Source organism: Oncorhynchus kisutch, linkage group LG5, assembly GCF_002021735.2.
Source record: "Oncorhynchus kisutch isolate 150728-3 linkage group LG5, Okis_V2, whole genome shotgun sequence".
Classification (NCBI taxonomy): Eukaryota; Metazoa; Chordata; class Actinopteri; order Salmoniformes; family Salmonidae; genus Oncorhynchus; species Oncorhynchus kisutch.
The window spans coordinates 11,207,360-11,228,549 of NC_034178.2; the positions used below are offsets into that span (position 1 = coordinate 11,207,360).

At 41.9% G+C, this 21,190-nt stretch overlaps 1 protein-coding gene across 1 annotated transcript; it reads right to left on the reverse strand.

Moving 5' to 3' along the window:
- Positions 1–3,639: 3,639 nt before the first annotated feature.
- Positions 3,640–16,414, reverse strand: LOC109890112 (inhibin beta B chain-like). The gene is made up of 2 exons (XM_031824460.1): positions 15,204–16,414; positions 3,640–6,049 (listed from the first exon to the last, which is right to left on the reverse strand). The coding sequence occupies exons 1-2, from the start codon at positions 15,616–15,618 to the stop codon at positions 5,274–5,276; spliced, it is 1,191 nt and encodes a 396-aa protein (XP_031680320.1). The 5' UTR covers positions 15,619–16,414; the 3' UTR covers positions 3,640–5,273.
- Positions 16,415–21,190: the final 4,776 nt, after the last annotated feature.

The window sequence follows — 21,190 nt, forward strand, 5'->3', positions numbered from 1 at the left end:
TGTTTGAAATTCACTGCTCGACTGAGGGACCTTATAGATAATTGTATGTGTGGGGTACAGAGATGAGGTGGTCATTCAAAAATCATGTTCAACTCTATTATTGCACACAGAGCGAGCAACGTATGTGACTTTTTATGGACATTTTTACTCCTGAACTTATTCAGGCTTGCCATAACAAAGGAGTTGAATACTTATTGACTCAAGACACTTCAGCTTTTCATTTTGTATTAATTTGTAAACATTTAGAAAAACTGAATTATGGGGTATTGTGTGTAGGCCAGTGATCAAAGATCTCAATTGAATTCATTTTAAACTGAAGGCAGTGCATGCCGGTATTCACATGGAATGGTGTTTTTCATTTTTACATTCCTATCCTATCCAAGAAGGGGATTATCAGGTGAAGCCTCGTAATTCAGTCCCATTTTCTATGAAGGAGAAAGACAGAAAAAAGAAGAGAACCACAAGGGGCAGGAGGAAGGCCAGAGCCCATAATCATAGTGCATAATCGACAGGCACCTGTGTTCACTTTAAAGTTGTCTAAGAGAGTGTTATCTCTCTCATAATAATAGTATTGAATCCTCTTTTGTTCCTGTGTTCTGTGAAATTATAGACATGTTTTATGTTACCGCATTCCATTGAGGTGCACTCATAGAGCGTACATGGTTCATTCATACATACACCCAGGGATTTTCAACACCGCAGGCATCTCACTGACGTTCACAAGAATGTGCCTGTTGTTGTGTATAGATCAATCAAGAGTTTTGCTGAGAACTTGTTGTGAACTTTGACTGTCTGGTTCGAGAACAACATTGACTTGTCCTGTCACCCTGTCAAGGCCCCACCCAGCCATCTCAATGAGGTTGGAGTGAGGACGGGGGAGAGGAGGGGTTAGGTTGAAGAGAGGAGGGTGAGTTTGGAGTTGGGAGGAATGAGAAGGGGTAGAGGAGGGATGAGGTTGGAGTTGGGTCAGGTCACTAGGGGTCGATGACAACATGCTATGGCTCTTCAGATGTTTCTTTGTTGTCTCTTGTTTTAGCTATAAAGCCCCTTGAGAGGGGAGCTGAGTCAATTCCATGAAACCGAAGAGCATTCCTACTGTACAGAAGAGGCCATGTGTGACATATTTGTGGATATTGGGGTAGTTTATAGTACTGAAGGGCAGAAGGGTCTTGTGGCATGCAAGGGTTTTCTGAGTGAAAATCACATGTTTGTCTCTAGTAGGTACATTTTTCCATTTGGCATTTTGACAGTCAAAAAACAATAAACCAAGCAGTTCGATCTAACAGTGAGGGAGACATTCACACCTTTATTCAGGACAGCCTTTCCAGGGTTGATGGGCACGCACATGTAAAAAGACGATCTGTAGGTTGTGACTGGCGTATGGTTTGATGGGTTCAGCTCAATGAAAACCTGCAGCTACTTGTTCAATCACAGCTGAACCTATAACCAACTCGCGGAGTGATAAGTCTTGTATATAGCCCACAGATCAATTGCATAAGTTATGGCTAATAACTTCTAACTAATATATATTCAAAAGTTATTGGCAAATGGAACGCCTGACTTATACAATAAGTGTCTCAAGAGAAGGTTTAATTGACTGGCATGAGCTGGTGAGTACGCTGTCATAAAAAGTTATGCTCGTATGAATTTATGATCTAAAAATGAGATTAGCGAATCACCCATACCATAAATCAATATACCTGTAGCAGCATATGCTTGGCTTTAGCTGTGTTCATGCCATGTGATTCTGATCAGATCATGCTGTCAGTTAGTGTCAAAATACAGAGCTGGCCTATCTCAGCCTGCCTATCTCAGCCTTGCCTATCTCAGCCTCCCTAGCTCAGCCTGCCTAGCTCAGCCTGCCTATCTCAGCCTGCCTAGCTCAGCCTGCCTATCTCAGCCTGCCTAGCTCAGCCTGCCTAGCCCAGCCTGCCTATCTCAGCCTGCCTATCTCAGCCTCCCTATCTCAGCCTGCCTAGCTCAGCCTGCCTAGCTCAGCCTGCCTATCTCAGCCTGCCTAGCCCAGCCTGCCTATCTCAGCCTGCCTGTCCTCACTTCCCTACAATATGTTCAATTTAGCTAAAAGCATGTGGCTGTTCAGTCAGTCAGTCAGTGTTGTGCAGCAAACTAGCGTAGCCTGAAGCTCTGTTGTGTCATTAACATTCCTGTAGCTGAGGAGAGGTGGCTCCTTTAATGTTTTGAATGTTCTGCTACATGATAAAACAGCTCGGCCTGTCACCTGGGACCTGAGCGGCACACTCCATACCCCCCTCCTTGTCCCGTCCTTGTTGAACTGTTCCTGGAACTACACCTCTCAACACTCAACTCTAACAACCAGTTTGTGCTGCCAGTAATTTAGAAAACATCTCTCTTTCTCACTCCTTCTCTCTGCCTGTCTATCTTTCTCTCTCTATCTCTGTCCATCCTCCCCTCTCTCTCTCTCTCTCTGTCGTTCTCTCTCTCTGTCTCTCTCTCTGTAATTTAGGAAACATCTCTCTTTTTGTTATTTCTCACTCCTCTCTCTCGCCTTCTCTTTCTCTTTCTCTTTCTCTTTCTCTTTCTCTTTCTCTTTCTCTTTCTCTTTCTCTTTCTCTTTCTGTCCTTCCTTCATTCTCTTTCTTTCTTTCTTTCTTTCTTTCTTTCTTTCTTTCTTTCTTTCTTTCTTTCTTTCTTTCTTTCTTTCTTTCTTTCTTTCTTTCTTTCTTTCTTTCTTTCTTTCTTCTTTCTTTCTTTCTTTCTTTCTTTCTTTCTTTCTTTCTTTCTTTCTTTCTTTCTTTCTTCCTTCCTTCCTTCCTTCCTTCCTTCCTTCCTTCTTTCTTTCTTTCTTTCCTTCCTTCCTTCCTTCCTTCCTTCCTTCCTTCCTTCCTTCCTTCCTTCCTTCCTTCCTTCCTTCCTTCCTTCCTTCCTTCCTTCCCTCTCTCTCTCTCTCTCTCTCTCTCTCTCTCTCCACCCCCTCTCTCACAACACCAGATTATAACACTGACTCATCCCTTCACTGCCAGATTGATAGACGGTCTGTTTTTATCTGAAACATGTTAATTCACCCGGCTGACAAAAACACTTAATTCCCTTGGCAGACAGTGCTAGATACATTTAAAGTGATTATCTTGCTGATGGACGTGAGAGACACAGCATCGTGTTCTCAAGAGGCTCGGGATGTCATGTGTGGTCTCCTGGCATTGGTGTGTGTGTGTGTGCGCGAGCGCATGTGTTTGTGCATGTGCAGTCCTGCCCTGTCTGTCTCTCTTACTGATTCTGACGTGTGAGGTATTTTGTTCACCCTCAGGTTAACACTGAGTGGCGTTCTTTAAAAACACTACTGCAAAACAAACGGGAGCCTATAAGTAACCAGATCTGATGCTATCAGCTAATGTTGTTGATTGCTTCTGTTTACCAATCACTGAGAGTGTGACCTAGGGCCAACCACTTGGCCCTGGAGCCCTGCCCAGATTCACTCTGCACTAATTATTGTGTGTGTGTGTGTGTGTGTGTGTGTGTGTGTGTGTGTGTGTGTGTGTGTGTGTGTGTGTGTGTGTGTGTGTGTGTGTGTGTGTGTGTGTGTGTGTCACACGTTTAACGACTAGATTAGAGTTGGCCACTCCTGCCATATCTTACATATTGAAGTAGCCCCCAGAAAGACTCAAGAGAGTTCCAACCTAATTCAGAATAAGACATTTTATTTTTCAACAATTACAAAGGACAAAATATTTTAAAATCATATTTATATCTTACATCAGCTGTACAGAGATGACGTGTTTTTTCTAAATGATTCTGGAACAAGAACTGAACTAGAAAACCGAAGAGTATTTAAGTCGATGAAAAAATATTTGTCAATACAAAATAGAAAAGAAGACGTTGAACTGAAAATGGAATCCATAATATTGTATCCTGATGCAGTGTTTAGGCCTCTTAACTGGTCACAAAGTATTTTACAAAATAATACCATGGCCTCTTATAATAGCAAAAAAAAATCTTGGCCTCTTTGGTTCCATGATTAGGTATAATACATTTGAACAGAACTCAATTTGCTTTCTATAAAAATAACTTTTTTTCCAATGGCAGTTTCTTTATTTTTTAACTAATCACGCAACTTTTCAGTGCAAATATTGTAACTATCATTCACTTTGAAGAAGAAGCGAAAGATTACATTTCAAGTACTGGTAATAGTTAATAACTGCAACTAAAATTTCCGTTTGTCTGGTGTCTGTGGGTCAATACTATACATTGCATAGCTCATGCGGCACTTATATTTAAAAGGATTGTGAGCAAGTGTCGGTGTACCACATTGTACTCTTTAAAGGCATTTCAATCTGCAAGTGCTATTTAATGTGCATTAGGAAGTGCTATGCTGCACCAGGACTTTAACCAAACAACATGGCAACTCTTTCGCTTTTGATTTCCCGACTGAAATGAGAGTGGAAACTGGTTGTGCTACAGCGGTTGAAGAAATTAAACTCTTCCCGTTAAAAGTGTGAACAAAAGAAAGGAAGGATTCAGAAGGAAGTAACAGAAGGTCAGTGTTTCTTCCCTATTGTCACTGTTTCATGTCACCGCCTAAACTCCCAGGTTTTGATGACAGCTTCAGCATTCGCATGGTGTGTTGGAATGTATTTTCATGTTCCACTTACTCTTCTGACACGGAAGCCATTTTGATTTCCGGACGCTGGCCCGTAAAATGAAAACGGTTTTGTATAAAAATGGTATCTTGTGACACATCAACAAGATGTATTTCTTGTTAGAAGTGCTGAAGTTGTATAAGAGGAGAGTTGTCAGTGCTTTCACTCTACGTTTTGCAGTCATACTTTCTTGAAAGAGGCGTGGTTGGGAATCGTCTATCAGCAAGTGCACCTCCTTCATAATCTCAGGCTCTTTTCCACCTTCGTCAGAGTATCGAAAATAGAACTCTCCATTTTCAAAATAGAAATGGCAATCTTGGAAATATATATAATGCGATAAGTACCAGCTAGTTCCAATCCCTCTGATAATGACACCTACATGAATTGGGATCTAATCATATGTTCACATGTTGGCAAAAGAAAAAAGGCTTCGACCAGATAATATTATTAACAGACATAAATATATATACAAGTGTTTGTTCAGGCATATGTGAGAATGAGTGTGTAGGATATGCGTAAATGAATTAAGTTGTGTGTGCATGTGCGTATGCCTTATGTCCATAAATATCACTTTGATTTCTATAATTAATTTTGGAATATCTTTTTCTTGTTTACAAATGTTCCTAAAAGTCCACTTGAAGCACATGTGGTCTCAACTCAAGCGCATCCACACTCCTCCACGATCATATTGGGCACGTCTCTCTTGACGATGTTGTATTCATCGTCGAAGTAGAGCATTGACATGGTGCTGAGCTTGGTGGGGATGCAACAGGAGTTCATGGAGCCGGGGCTCATGCCTCTCATCCGATACTGATTGACCACTGCAGTGTGGAAGGACGACGCCGACCCTGGCACTCCCGCCATGTACGCTGGACAGTTGCCCTCGCAGTAGTTCCCAAAGTACCCCGACGGCGCGATGATCCAGTCGTTCCAGCCGATGAGGCGGAAGTCTATATAGAACTGCTGTCTGCAGCACAGGCTACTGCTCCCGTCACACTCTAGCCCCCTCTTCCTGATGCGGTGCTTGTTGTCCGCTTGCCGGGCCTGTACGACTAGAAACGGCCTGTGGGACTCGTCGTTCTGGTTCACGAGGATCGGTAAGACCGCCAGGTCCTCGCAGCCCTCACAGCGCACGTCCAGGTTCTGCCGCCGGCCGCCCTTCTCGAACACCATCTGGATAGCGTTGGTCAGGGGGAAGGTGTGCCAACCGCTCCTCTTCAGCTCGACACGCTTTTCCACCAGGTTCCACTTGCTGCCCAGGCCAGGCTCCTGGTAGTACACCTTGACTGTGACCTTCCTCCGTTGGCCCTTGTCCAGGGTGTTAGGAAGCAGCCTTAAGTACAGCCACAGGGTGGCCTGGGTCACATACAGGTGCTGGTTTCCCTCGTTAGAGATCAGGAAGAACAGGCTGGATTTGGATGATACCAGCTCATCTGGGAAAGACAGGAACAGAACAGGAAAAGTCTGTTAAAAGTCAGTTTAAACCTATAAAGGTTAGTAAGGCAATGCTAAAAGACGAGACAAACACACAGATTCATTGGCTATATGGTGTAAACAAACATCTTTCAAAAACCTTACTGCTATTGGACAAAGCGTCAAGAAGATACAGTGCCTTGCGAAAGTATTCGGCCCCCTTGAACTTTGCGACCTTTTGCCACATTTCAGGCTTCAAACATAAAGATATAAAACTGTATTTTTTGTGAAGAATCAACAACAAGTGGGACACAATCATGAAGTGGAACGACATTTATTGGATATTTCAAACTTTTTTAACAAATCAAAAACTGAAAAATTGGGCGTGCAAACGTATTCAGCCCCCTTAAGTTAATACTTTGTAGCGCCACCTTTTGCTGCGATTACAGCTGTAAGTCGCTTGGGGTATGTCTCTATCGGTTTTGCACTTCGAGAGACTGAAATTTTTTCCCATTCCTCCTTGCAAAACAGCTCGAGCTCAGTGAGGTTGGATGGAGAGCATTTGTGAACAGCAGTTTTCAGTTCTTTGCACAGATTCTCGATTGGATTCAGGTCTGGACTTTGACTTGGCCATTCTAACACCTGGATATGTTTATTTTTGAACCATTCCATTGTAGATTTTGCTTTATGTTTTGGATCATTGTCTTGTTGGAAGACAAATCTCCGTCCCAGTCTCAGGTCTTTTGCAGACTCCATCAGGTTTTCTTCCAGAATGGTCCTGTATTTGGCTCCATCCATCTTCCCATCCATTTTAACCATCTTCCCTGTCCCTGCTGAAGAAAAGCAGGCCCAAACCATGATGCTGCCACCACCATGTTTGACAGTGGGGATGGTGTGTTCAGGGTAATGAGCTGTGTTGCTTTTACGCCAAACATAACGTTTTGCATTGTTGCCAAAAAGTTCAATTTTGGTTTCATCTGACCAGAGCACCTTCTTCCACATGTTTGGTGTGTCTCCCAGGTGGCTTGTGGCAAACTTTAAACAACACTTTTTATGGATATCTTTAAGAAATGGCTTTCTTCTTGCCACTCTTCCATAAAGGCCAGATTTGTGCAATATACGACTGATTGTTGTCCTATGGACAGAGTCTCCCACCTCAGCTGTGGATCTCTGCAGTTCGTCCAGAGTGATCATGGGCCTCTTGGCTGCATCTCTGATCAGTCTTCTCCTTGTATGAGCTGAAAGTTTAGAGGGACTGCCAGGTCTTGGTAGATTTGCAGTGGTCTGATACTCCTTCCATTTCAATATTATCGCTTGCACAGTGCTCCTTGGGATGTTTAAAGCTTGGGAAATCTTTTTGTATCCAAATCCGGCTTTAAACTTCTTCACAACAGTATCTCGGACCTGCCTGGTGTGTTCCTTGTTCTTCATGATGCTCTCTGCGCTTTTAACGGACTTCTGAGACTATCACAGTGCAGGTGCATTTATACGGAGACTTGATTACACACAGGTGGATTGTATTTATCATCATTAGTGATTTAGGTCAACATTGGATCATTCAGAGATCCTCACTGAACTTCTGGAGAGAGTTTGCTGCACTGAAAGTAAAGGGGCTGAATAATTTTGCACGCCCAATTTTTCAGTTTTTGATTTGTTCAAAAAGTTTGAAATATCCAATAAATGTTGTTCCACTTCATGATTGTGTCCCACTTGTTGTTGATTCTTCACAAAAAAATATAGTTTTATATCTTTATGTTTGAAGCCTGAAATGTGGCAAAAGGTTGCAAAGTTCAAGGGGGCCGAATACTTTCGCAAGGCACTGTACTACCACACTGGGTGGTTCCAAGCTTGGATTGTTGGATGAATAGCTGGACAAGAACTGGACACATTGGGAACAGTTCAACAGTTTGGGATTAAATTGAGATAGACGGTTACTATGGCCTCCCTGGTTATAGCCTGTCTTAATGTCATCTTTATCTGGCCTGGGATGTAAACAGAGTTTGGACTGGTACTAAAGGGATTTGGTGGATGGGTGTACACTGGGAGATGTCTCTAACAGAGACACTCAGCCTCTTCTTGGTCCAATGCCCGTATTCAGAAAGCGTCTCAGGGTGCTGATCCAGGATCAGTTTTCTATTTTAGATCATCATGAATAAGAGGGGGGACCTGTTCCTAGATCAGCATACCTACTCTGAGACGCTTTATGAATACAGGCCCTGGTCTTGTCACATAGGCCTACATGAGGACTGCAATGACAGCGCAGCATCAGCAGGTTCCAGTTCCAGTTCCAGCTGGCCCTTGCCTATAGGGAGCCTTGACCGTGACAATGACAGTACAGATCTGGGATCAGGCCCACTTGAAACCGCCCCTGGCCCTGAGTCGGGGTGGGTATGGGGAAGAGGGCTTATCAGAGCCAAGTACAAAGGCTCAAAGGCTTTGCTGTGAATACTGCAGAAAAACGAGAGCTTACTGAGCCTAACTGCTTACACAATGCACAGTAATGTGATGTAAAGGAAGCAAATGCATGGTAAAGCCAGGCACATTGAGTGAAGAGGAGCACAGCTTCACTGTGGATTTATGATGAAGGAAAAAAGGAATTTACATGAAACTAGCTGGCCTTCCCAACAACCCAACTATCACCACAGAAACCTTTTTCTGGCTGCACAGTGTGTGCCAATGTTTAGTCGTTTTTTGGCTTGTGCCATATTGTTTTCATGTGTGGTTAGGTTCAGGTTCGGGTTAGGGTAGGGTCAGGGTCCAAAGTCAATTTCAAATCTAACGTGCACTTGTCACATGACATGACCAAAGCAACTCCTACTCTTCCACACTCTTCAGTAGCCAAGGCAGTAACCGAAATAGATGGTTTCTCCCCAGTCCTCCAGTGAGAGTGAAAACATATAACCTGAGAGACCGTCAGCAGCACTCTACATGGATCCTCTGTGACTGTCAGGTGGAGGAAAGTAGGAAAATGTACACATGTCAAGGGTCACCTCTCCAGCCTGAACACTGAGCTGTGCTGCCTGCCTATCTGCTTGCCGCCCCAAAGCGAGGGGACCCGACCTGGGCGGGCCTGTGCCCCATCATCAGGCATCAGCTATAATGGAGGCTGCTCTGGCCTGCCCAGCCAGTCTCCATCTGCACTGCCTCACACATCACAAGACAGATCATCTCCTTGTTATTACTAAACTCAAAGACTTAGTCAACAGACAGCTATAGACCACACTCTGACTGTACTAGCACCAGGCCATGGGTGGCAGCACAGCTGTCAAGACATGACCATCAATAAGCAAAAATGTAAGACCTAGTGTCTCCCGATTGAAATGGATGTTCTATTTATCTTCTGTTTACCAATGGATGACTTTGATATATTACTGTATCGGTTATTTCTTCTTTCAACAGGGGACGGGGGAAGAGGGGAGCTTTGTGAAACAAACCTAAGGGGTCCATTTTTCACTCTGTGACTAAAGAGAGAAATTGTCTCAGATGGAACAGGATACTCAGGAACAGAATACTCCCCAAAAAGACACATCCAATCAGAAAGGGGTTTGTGAGAGCGCCAATGCAGTATACAGCATTCTTTCTTTATCCTTCTCAGGAACAGAAACAGAGTTGCAGAGAAAGTGTCTTCAGATGCTATCACTATAGCTGACATTGTGGCATCTTTGTTCGGGCGACTGCTGTAGTAACCGTACGCAACAACGGCAAATACAAGGTCTAACAGGCAAGCATGACGAAGTCAATGAGTACTGTGCAGGCAGGAACCAAGTCCCACTCTAGGACTATATAAGGGAGATGGTCCCTCACACCATGCATTCTAATACGGAACAGTCAGTGGCAGTGAGTTCACCATTCCAGTTCACTCTACATTCAGCATGCATGGTCCTGACACAAAGCGCTGACCTTATGTAGATGTACAGCCATTCTAAAGCAGCCCTGATTTCAGGTCAGCTTGTCAGGGTTATTCAGCTGTTCCCATAGGAGAACCCTTTTTGGCTCCAGGTAGAAGAACCATTTTGGGTTCCATATGGAACCCTCTGTGAAAAGGGTTCGACAAGGAACCCAAAAGGATTCTACCTGGAACCAAAAGGGTTCCACCTGGAACCAAAAAGGGTTCTCCTATGAGGACAGCCGAATAACCCTTTTAGGTTCTAGATAGCACAATTATTTCTAAGTGTATTTGAGAAGCACCGAACAGGGTTGGCTTTGATCAGCTAACCAAATCACTGACACTAATTGTGTTGGAGAGATGCGCAGACGGTTAGAGAAACTCTGGGGTGACTTAAACTGCTATAAGAATAAGAGGCAATGAAAAGTTTGATTTGAATACACGTGGGCCCAAGCAGGTGGCATCATTGATCATTTCCAGTCCCCCCTTCAGCATCTCTAAGCAAATTGTTCTGTGAGCTCTTCTCAGTGCCACGACCAGCTGGCTGCAGCTACCACCCTGGGTAATACTGCCAACTGGCAAGGAGGGCAAAGAGGCACAAGGAAGGCAACCCAACTGAATCTACACAAGTATACAGTACAAAGTTACAGAGCTTTTGTGAGTAATGTGAAAATATTATGGGGCTTTTCAATTTTGGGGGGAATTGTCCATGTCATTCCTTTGAACGTGAATGTGATATTATACCTACCCTTAATCTATTCTATGCAAACCATGGATTGTATGTGTTGTTTTGAAGATGAGTGCTATGATGCTGTTATAGTGACATTATTTATGAGTCTCTGGGGTAGGAACCTAAGCCTGAGGACACACTTTTTCTATGCTCACACTCTAACAAATGCTTGGTTGTTTGGTTGACCTAACTGCTGGGTTGCAGGTGTTGGGTCACGTTCTTTTCTTTAGAAACCGCTGTGTTATTGACGCTTGGTTATTGATGCTGGGTTATTGACGCTGGGTTATTGATGCTGGGTTATTGACGCTGGGTTATTGATGCTGGGTTATTGACACTGGGTTATTGACGCTGGGATATTGAGATATAACCCAGAGGATCAGAAGACTGGAGGCATCATTTAGTAAGGGGTGTGGCATTCAGATAGTTATTTTTAGCCACCTGAGCAAATGTCATTCCTGCTCATCTGTTCTGTTGAATAGCTATCACATGCTATGGTTAAACGTGGACTTCTTTGTAGCTTTAATGATGCGTATAGAAGTGTACAGTATATAAGCATCATTCCCTAATATAAGCATCATTCCCTAAGTTCCCTAAAAGCCTCTGTAAATCCCATTGTTAGGACACAATAAGGTGGTATAACTTACTATAATATGTCATAAATAAAAACGTTCTTCGCAGTATGATGAACATGACGAACAGTAGTGTTGGATCTGTAACATCCACTTGTATAGATAATATCTTCGCTAACGCTGCAGAGCTTTGCTCCAGAGCAATATCAGTTCCCATTGGCTGTAGTGACCATAACATTGTGGCAATAACAGGGGAAGCCAAATTACCAAAGGCCGAGCCTAAAGTTGTTTATGAGAGATCATACAAAATGTTTCCTGAGGACTTTTTTTTGTTGAAGAAGTAAAGCATTGATGTTAGTCTGATGTGTATAAGGAGGAGAAACAAGATGAGGCACTTGGAGTGTTTGGAAAATGATTCTTGTTTGCCACAGTTTTTGCATAATTTCTTTTATGTGACCATTCAACGAGTTGAAGAAGCTGAAACTCTTAGCAGCAACATTGGATGATCAGTTATCATGGTCAAGTCATAATGACAAAGTTGTTGTGAAGATGGAGTGAGGTATGTCTGTTATAAAAAACATGTTCCTCATTATCGAAACAAAGATCAACTGTACTAGTTGTTCAGGCTCTTGTCCCATCTTGATTATACTGTCAGGTAATATGGTCAGTTGCAGCGAAGAAAGACCTAGAAAAGCTGCAGCTGGCTCAAAACAAAGCAGAACGCCTTGCCCTTAACTGCACACACAGAACTAACATCAACAACATGCATGACAGTCTTTCATGGTTGGGGGTTGAGGAAAAATGGATTACTTCTCTTGTAGTCATTTTAAGAAACATTTGTGTGTTGAAAATGCCTAACCACTTGTATAATCTATTTGCATACACTTCAAACAGACATACCCCACCAGACACGCCTCTATGGGTCTCTTCACTGTACCCAGAACAAAAACAGATTGAATGCGTAGCTCAGGTATGTATAGAGCCATGTCATCATGGAATGCTCTTCCACCAGAGGTTACTCAGGCAAAAGAAAGTCTAGCTTCAAAAGACAGATTTAAAAAACATATCATCTCACAACGCCTCTCCTATTTCTAAAAATCTCATTTAACTGTACTGAATATAAGAATATTGATATGTACAGTTGAAGTCGGAAGTTTACATACACTTAGGATGGAGTCATTAAAACTCGTTTTTCAACTACTTGAACCACAAATTTCTTGTTAACAAACTATAGTTTTGGCAAGTTGGTTAGGACATCTACTTTGTGCATGACACAGGTCATTTTTCCAATAATTGTTGACAGACAGATTATTTCACTTATAATTCACTGTATCACAATTCCAGTGGGTCAGAAGTTTACATACACTAAGTTGACTGTGCCTTTAAACAGCTTGGAAAATTCCAGAAAAGGATGTCATGGCTTTAGAAGCTTCTGATAGGCTAATTGACATCATTTGAGTCAAATGGAGGTGTACCTGTGGATGTATTTCAAGGCTAATCTTCAAACTCAGTGCCTCTTTGCTTGACATCATGGGAAAATCAAAAGAAATCAGCCAAGACTTCAGAAAAAAATTGTAGACCTCCACAAGCCTGGTTTCCAAACGCCTGAAGGTACCACATTCATCTGTACAAGCAATAGTATGCAATTATAAACACCATGGGACCATGCAGCCGTCATACCGCTCAGGAAGGAGGCGCGTTCTGTCTCCTGGAGATGAACATACTTTGGTGCGAAAAGTGCAAATCAATCCCAGAACAACAGCAAAGGACCTTGTGAAGATGTTGGAGGAAACAGGTACAAAAGTATCTATATCTACAGTTAAGCAAGTCCTATATCGACATAACCTGAAAGGCTGCTCAGCAAGGAAGAAGTCACTGCTCCAAAACCGCCATAAAAAAGCCAGACTACGGTTTGCAACTGCACATGGGGACAAAGAACGTTTTGGAGAAATGTCCTCTGGTCTGATGAAACAAAAATAGAACTGTTTGGCCATAATAACCATTGTTATGTTTGGAGGAAAAAGGGGTATGCTTGCAAGACGAAGAACACCATCCCAACTGTGAAGCACGGGGGTGGCAGCATCATGTTGTGGGGGTGCTTTGCTGCAGGAGGGACTGGTGCACTTCACAAAATAGATGGCATCGTGAGGAAGGAATATGATGTGGATATATTGAAGCAACATCTCAAGACATCAGTCAGGAGTTAAAGCTTGGTCGTAAATGGGTCTTTCAAAAGGACAATGAACCCAAGCATACTTCCAAAGTTGTGGAAAATGGCTTAAGGACAACAAAGTCGCGGTATTAGAGTGGCCATCACAAAGCCCTGACCTCAATCCTATATAAAATGTGTGGGCAGAACTGAAAAAGTGTGTGCGAGCAAGGAGGCCTACAAACCTGACTCAGTTACACCAGCTCTGTCAGGAGGAATGGGCCAAAATTCTCCCAACTTATTGTGGGAAGCTTGTGGAAGGCTACATGAAACGTTTGACCCAAGTTAAACAATTTAAAGGCAATGCTACCAAATACTAATTTACTATATGTAAACTTCTGACCCACTGGGAATGTGATGAAAGAAATAAAAGCTGAAACAAATCCTTATCTCTACTATTATTCTGACATTTCACATTCTTAAAATAAAGTGGTGATCCCAACTGACTTAAGACAGGTCATTTTTACTAGGATTAAATGTCAGGAATTGTGAAAACTGAGTTTAAATGTTTTTGGCTAAGGTGTATGTAAACTTTCAACTTCAGCTGAATATGTGAATAGTGTGGGGCGGCAGCGTAGCCTAGTGGTTAGAGCGTTGGACTAGTAACCCAAAAGTTTCAAGTTCAAATCCCCGAGCTGACAAGGTACAAATCTGTCGTTCTGCCCCTGAACAGGCAGTTAACCCACTGTTCCTAGGCCATCATTGAAAATAAGAATTTGTTCTTAACTGACTTGCCTGGTTAAATAAAGGTGGAAAAAAATAGTGTTTGTGTTGAATCTTGGTGTCTTTCCTATATATAAAACTATTTTTGTTTTGAATTGATTGTAATATTTTATATTTTACTGTTCTGTACTTTGTCATTTATTTGTAGGTTTCTATGTGGACCACAGGAGGTTGGTGGCACCATAATTGGGGAGGATGGGCTTGCGGTAATGGCTGGAGCGGCATAGGTGGGATGGTATCAAATATAACAAACACATGCTTTCCAAAAAATGGCAACTGTTAATTTGACAAAACCTGGATCCCTTTTAGAGATGACCATAGGGGATCCTAATAAACTAAACTCATGGGTGGCCAATAAGATTTAGCTGAAAGCCATGCCCCTAGTAAGACACGCCTCCTGAACATAACCTAAGGATTACATTCAAAAGGGCCCAGCTGCTAGGTACACCCAGTATGAGAGTAACAAAAACCCAACTGATGGTTAAATTAACCCATGTTTGGGTAATCCCAACAATCCAACATGTTGGATTATTCACCCAACCCAACTGGCTGGGTCAAAATAACCAAACATGTGTTCTGTCCACAAGTTAACCAGCGCTGGGTTACCAAATAACCCAAAGTGTTTGCAGAACAGCTTGGGGAAAATAATAATTTAAAACATCTATAAATGATAAACACAAGCAACATTTGGATTTGTTTCGTTTTATATTTCAAGCTATTTGACTGAATTTTCCTGTATGCGTGGAACCTCCATCAGTTGATTTCTGGTTTCATGCGCCCTACCCTTTAAATACAAATACACAATATTCCAAAAGTAGGCTACTACTGTGCCTACTGTAAGGAATTTGTGACTGTATTGTTTTCAAATCACAGACCCTTTCTGTTTTTAGCGGGGCCGGGGATGATGCGAGACATCACCTTGATCAACTGTGTGGTCCAAACTTTACGCGCACCAGACCCAGGTTGGTCTTTGCGTAAAAGTGGTTTTATTTGTAGTTTTTTTGCCTAGTACAATAGAGTAAACGGTGCTTGCCTGTAATATACAATAATTACACACCTGTCTCTGCGAAACTGATTATCTCCGAGCTTTCCTCCAGCACGTCATTGGCATTGCTGGTCGCGTGTCCATCCAGATTCGGGATTTCTACTCTGCCATCCTCGCGGACTTTACCCGCGTGGAGCTTCCGAAGCGCAGTCACCATCGCCGCCTTCGGGATAGGATGGGTGATGTTGGGTCTTACCCTCATCTGTAACCTGCTCAAGATATGCCTTTTCACCGCCTCCAGAAAGTCCATGTCCACCCGTCCTGATTCCTCGGGCTGACCGATGCCACACGAAGTGCAAGTTTCCTGAGCTACGGTTTGCGTCTCCGTTCCCGGCAAAGGTTTCAAGGATCCCGGCGCCGCTTCTTTGCAGCGGACAGTCAACACACAAGCCACAAATAATAACACTTTGATTATACAGTTAATCATTTTCTTTATGAAGAAAAAAAAGTCGTGATATTTAAAGTGCAATAAGCCTATAATTGGTTTTCTACTATAAAAAGGTATGCACAATATTGCTGTCTAATGTAGGCTATTCACTTGGCGTTTTTAAGAAAATACGATTTCGAATGAAAATAAATATAAAGTTGTCGAATCCCGTTAGTCCGTATACATTTGCAAGGAGTCCATGCAATAATAAATATTTCACTCAATTCAGGCGCGTTTTGATGGAATTAAATATTCCTTTCACCGTAACTTGAAATATTCCCCTTATTTCGTGTCTGTGTTCATTCCCGATGTCTGTCACTCAGTTGACTTCACTTCAGGGGCACATTGGGAGTCAAGTCCGTTCTGCTTGTCTCAATGAGTTTGCTTCACCCTTTCAAGGTAACACAATTTAAAAACCAGTAGGCTACCATTATCCGTCAATTGAGTTTCAGTTCAATGCCTGACGTATCATGCCATGGTTTAATTGAACTGCAATCCGCAATAACCATCATTTAGAAACGAATAGAAGAGGACAAACTAAACGAATAGAAAACCACCCATTGGTTGATAAACTCAAGTCAGGATATTCCATAGATGGAAAAAGCTGAAGGGTCGGTCAAATAATAACTTATCGCATATTGTAGCATCCAGTTTGTCATTTGCTTTGGACTTATTCCTTCAGTTTTTGTTCCTGTGTATCCTTATTAAAATGCATCTTAATTGGATTTGTATTCCCGATATGAAATTGCCCTGGTATACTTGAGCATAAAGAGGTCTGATGATCGGACGAACCTTTCTCTTGCTAGGTCGATTTAGGAGCCCTCCATAGACTGAAAGTTTTTATACAGGGAGTTGAAACCACGTGGGACGTCCCACCAACTAAACAGACTCCTAGTATTTGGTAGGAGATTATGCCTAGGCTTAAGGTGAACTATCCTCCTTAGCTCTCATGTCCAGAGAAAATGCTTATGTCCTATGGAAAACGAATTAGGAGAGATAAAAAAATCACTTAAGAATTCGAGTAACCAATTGTTTACCAGACTGACTAATGACTTGTGCATAATGCATTGATTTGCGCACAAGATATATAATCATTAGCATAGGCTATCTTTACAGTGGAAACGATCTACAATCGTCAATAAACTTCCATTATAAAATTAATTCACATTTAATATGTTCCTTATAAAGCCTGTAGGTCTAATAGTCTAGACAAGGCCATGTTTTAATATAAAACATTTCCATCAACACATGCTATCCAAATGCTATTTTTTTGTGTGGCTTTTTCATGAATTAAACAAACAGAAAACGTGTCCCCTATAGATGCTCCTAATGAAACAATTTAAAATGAATGGTACCGACAGATTTTTGACAGGCCTTTCTTGTTGTGGCTCAAGCAAAACAGCATGGCGACCATAACATCTCCTAAACAATACTGATTGTATTGGAAACAACACCAAGGTCATAAATATTTAAGCGCCAAAGGTGACACTACCAAAGGCACCACTTTCATTATTTGAAGTGACACAAAAACATTGACCAATGCAAGTCTGTTTTGTTGTCACTCAAATATGAGTGAATTATATGCCTAAATACGTATATCACATAATACATTTGACCTAACATTGGCAACACGGCAATTTGTGAATGCCCAACCTATTTTAACGCAATTTTTTAGGTGCGCTCTCACAATACTACAACAAACAGATCAAGTTGAAAGTTGTTAAATGCTGCCACCTTTCTTCTAAATATTGCAACTACACATTGCATGAACCGCACACATTTTTTGCAATCTGCATCCAGGCAATACACCGATAGGCCTGAGCCATATAGCTTATATAGGCATATCTATCCAACAGTTTAAAAATAAAACATGAATTTACAGCATAAATCATGAAATATGCTGGATAATATTGAGGGAAAACAATGCACATACAATGACTGTGTAGGCTAGTATATATAAATTAAAACGTTTGCACTGTTTCTAATTGTCATAGGCCTACAGGCCTACAGACATATAGCCGATGTATTTGTCAAATGCAGGTCTGTGCAATTCCGGTCCTGGAGGGCAAAAACCCTTTTGGATTCTATTTCTAACTGTAGTTACTTGGAATTAACCATGGGGCCTCATTTATAAATGTTGTGTAGGCCTACATACAAAAGACATAGGCTACCCATAAACATGCGTGCGCCATAAAAAAAAAACTGAATTTGACCTGCGAAAAATGCAATTTCAGAATGTGGGAGGGACGTCCCCCCTGTTTCCACTGAAAGTTGCACCCCTGCCCATAGGCCTATTAGGCTTACAACGTCCCATCTCTATTTTAATTGGACCCACTTTATAGTAGTAATTCGATTTCAAGTACCCAATTTTGCTCCATGCGATCCGATTCGGAGCGCAGTTTAAGGGTAGAACAGGCGGTTCACCTTTTCCATTTACATTTTTTTTGGGCTAGGCTATTGTGTATCTGAATAACCTACTGTAATTTCATATGCCTCAAGTAAACAACATTTAATTTATATACATAATACATATTTTTATGCAGAATAATTTCCTCCCCACCTTTCCTGACCATGATAGGTTCATGTTACAGAAGAAGTTTTAACCTACAACAAATTACCACGCGCATCTCTCATTTAATTGGGCCTATAAATTAGGCTATTATTTCAAGTATTTTGCTCTTTGCATCCAAAAGGGAGCGCGGTTTATAATATAGCCTACAGTAGAATTTAAGAGATGAACAGACAGTTGATCTGTTGCTTTGAAGAGTGTAGGATACCACCTTAAATTGGCCTACTAGGTTTGACATTTTGTCGAGCATACTAGACAACGTTTCAGAATTTGTGGGCAGTGCAGTATATTTAGGTTTGGGGAAAAGTAAATGCAAAACATTATCGAATTCAAACGATCTGTTTACAGGTCCACAACAATTTGCAATTGTTTTTTTTCTTTCAGAAATGGTCAGATACAGCAAATGTTACTGTAAACGTTTTAAACATTCTGCCAACACCTCCAGAGACATTTGATCACATTCGCCATTGCCATTCCTTAAGAAACTGCCCTGGTCTGATTTCAATAACGAGAAATAGTAGCCTAATGGAGTTTTTTTTGTCACGCCCTGACCTTAGAGCTTTTTATGTCTCTATTTTGGTTTGGTCAGGGTGGGATTTGGCTGGGCATTCTATGTTCTTTATTTCTAGGTTTTGTGTTTCTATGTTTTGGCCGGGTATGGTTCTCAATCAGGGACAGCTGTCTATCGTTGTCTCTGATTGGGAATCATACTTAGGCAGCCTGTTTTGCAACCTTAGGTTGTGGGATGTTTTCTTTTTTTGTTTTGTTAGCTCTGTGTAGCCTTCAGAACGTGACGTTCTTTTGCTTAGTGGTCAGCTGTAATAAACGTGTGAACACCTACCACGCTGCATCTTGGTCCACTTCTTCCGACGAGCGTTACACTTTTTGTAGGCACTAACCCCGCCATGGTTTGTTGGACAAAATTAGGAAAATTAACGGTGTTTTTGGAGGGTTTTTGGATAAACCCCGAAAACAAGGTCTGTGGCAGACACAGGTTTATGAGATTTTATACGTTTTGTGAGTTTAAAAGAATTGATGTTATAGAAAAAGCACATAAAGGCTTCATAATTCATAAAGGTCATGTTAACTGCTATTATCTCATAGAACAAAACGTATAAGATCTCCTAAGCCTGTGTTATGGATCGGACCCTTTTTCCCCCAATTTTTACCTAAAATGACATACACAAATCTAACTGCCTGTAGCTCAGGGCCTGAAGCAAGTATATGCATATTCTTGATACCATTTGAAAGGAAACACTTTGAAGTTTGTGGAAATTTGAAAGTAATGTAGGAGAATATAACACATTAGATCTGGTTAAAGATAATACAAAAAAAAACATTTTTTGTTTGTTTTTGTATTTTTCCATATTTGAAATGCAAGAGAAAGCCCACTCTATTATTGCAGTTTAGGTGCAATTTAGATTTTGGCCACTAGATGGGAGCAGTGTACGTGAAATGTTTTAGACTGATCAAATTAACCAATGCATTACTGTTCAAAATATGGTATTAAGGCTGCCCAGATGTGCCTAATTGGTTTATTGATACATTTTCAAATTCATAACTGTGCACTCTCTTAAAACAATAGCATGGTATTCTTTCACTGTAAAAGCTGCTGTAAATTGGACAGTGCAGTTAGATTAACAAGAACTTAAGCTTTCTGCCCATATAAGACATGTCTATGTCCTGGGAAGTTTTCTTGTTAACTACAACCGTCCCGTTGGGGGGATACTGGTCCCGTAGAGGTTTCATCAGACCTTATTTTCATAATTTATTCCAAAACCCTATTCTTTACTCATTAATCTTTCCCTAGGGATGGCTGAACAAACCAGAGGTAACTCATTTCTGGGTTTTGGGACTAGAAGCTGGCAAGCTCTATAGAGCCCCACAGTGGGGTTGTTATAATACCCATAAAACCTGGTCAACAGGGTAATGATTCCAATCGTTTTTACACCATTCATTTCTTCCCATAAGGGGATTTTAAAAACACTTAAAATAAGGGCTGTGTTTTGTGGAGGCTTAACCTGGCGTGACGTTTTGATAACCATGTAAATCTCTCTCGGACAAGGTGACATCACTTGGGAGGCCCTAGTTGTAACAACTTGTGAGAAAATCTTACACCTTACCCTGAGGAAAACTGAATGTTTTTGGTACATGTTTTCTTATACTTTCAGCATGCCTAGATTATGGAAAAGAAAGACAGACAATGGAGTACCTCTCCAAACTTTGAAAAGAGATGTAGCAGATCATGTAGCAGAGCAGGGGAAGTCTATCAGATCAAAGTTGTATGGCACATGTCACGTCACTCTGTACAGATTCTGCAAAGAGTGAAAGAAGCTACTGGACAGGAGCATGTACGGGCCATTGAAGAAAATGGTGAACTCAGCCAGTGATGCCTGTTTGAGGATGAAGCCCGGAAAGACCTGCCTCCCAGGTCTCCTCTTCAGACACCGCTCAGGCCCCTGTGCCCACAGTTATCCAGGCCACCTCTCCAACTTCCTTCTAAGCCACCCCTCCAACTGCCTTCCAGGCCACCTCTCCAACTGCCTTCCAGGCCACCTCTCCAACTGCCTCCCAGGCCACTTCTTCAGCTGCCTTCCAGGCCACCTTTCCAACTTCCTTCCAGGCCACCTCTCCAACTGCCTTCCAGGCCACCTCTCCAGTCACTTCACAGGGCACCTCCCCACATGTATCAGGCTGTGGTTGGGAAACACCTGATTACTCTTCTAATTTCAACCCAGTTGATGTACGCCCCTTCCTAAAAGCAGGGTTCAGGAAAATTACAACAAGGGGTAGGAAGAGGAGAAAACTGTGACAGATACACCCGTCACGCAGGCACTGGAAGAAGAGCATAAAAAGTCAAGCACTCAGAAAGCAAAAAGAAAAATTGCCCTGATGAAAACAATAGCTGGAAAGAAGCAAGCCAAGACAAACCACACTGAACAACAACAAAAAAACGACCCTGCCTAAGAAAAAAGGCAAAACAAAGCAGATTGAACCAGAATA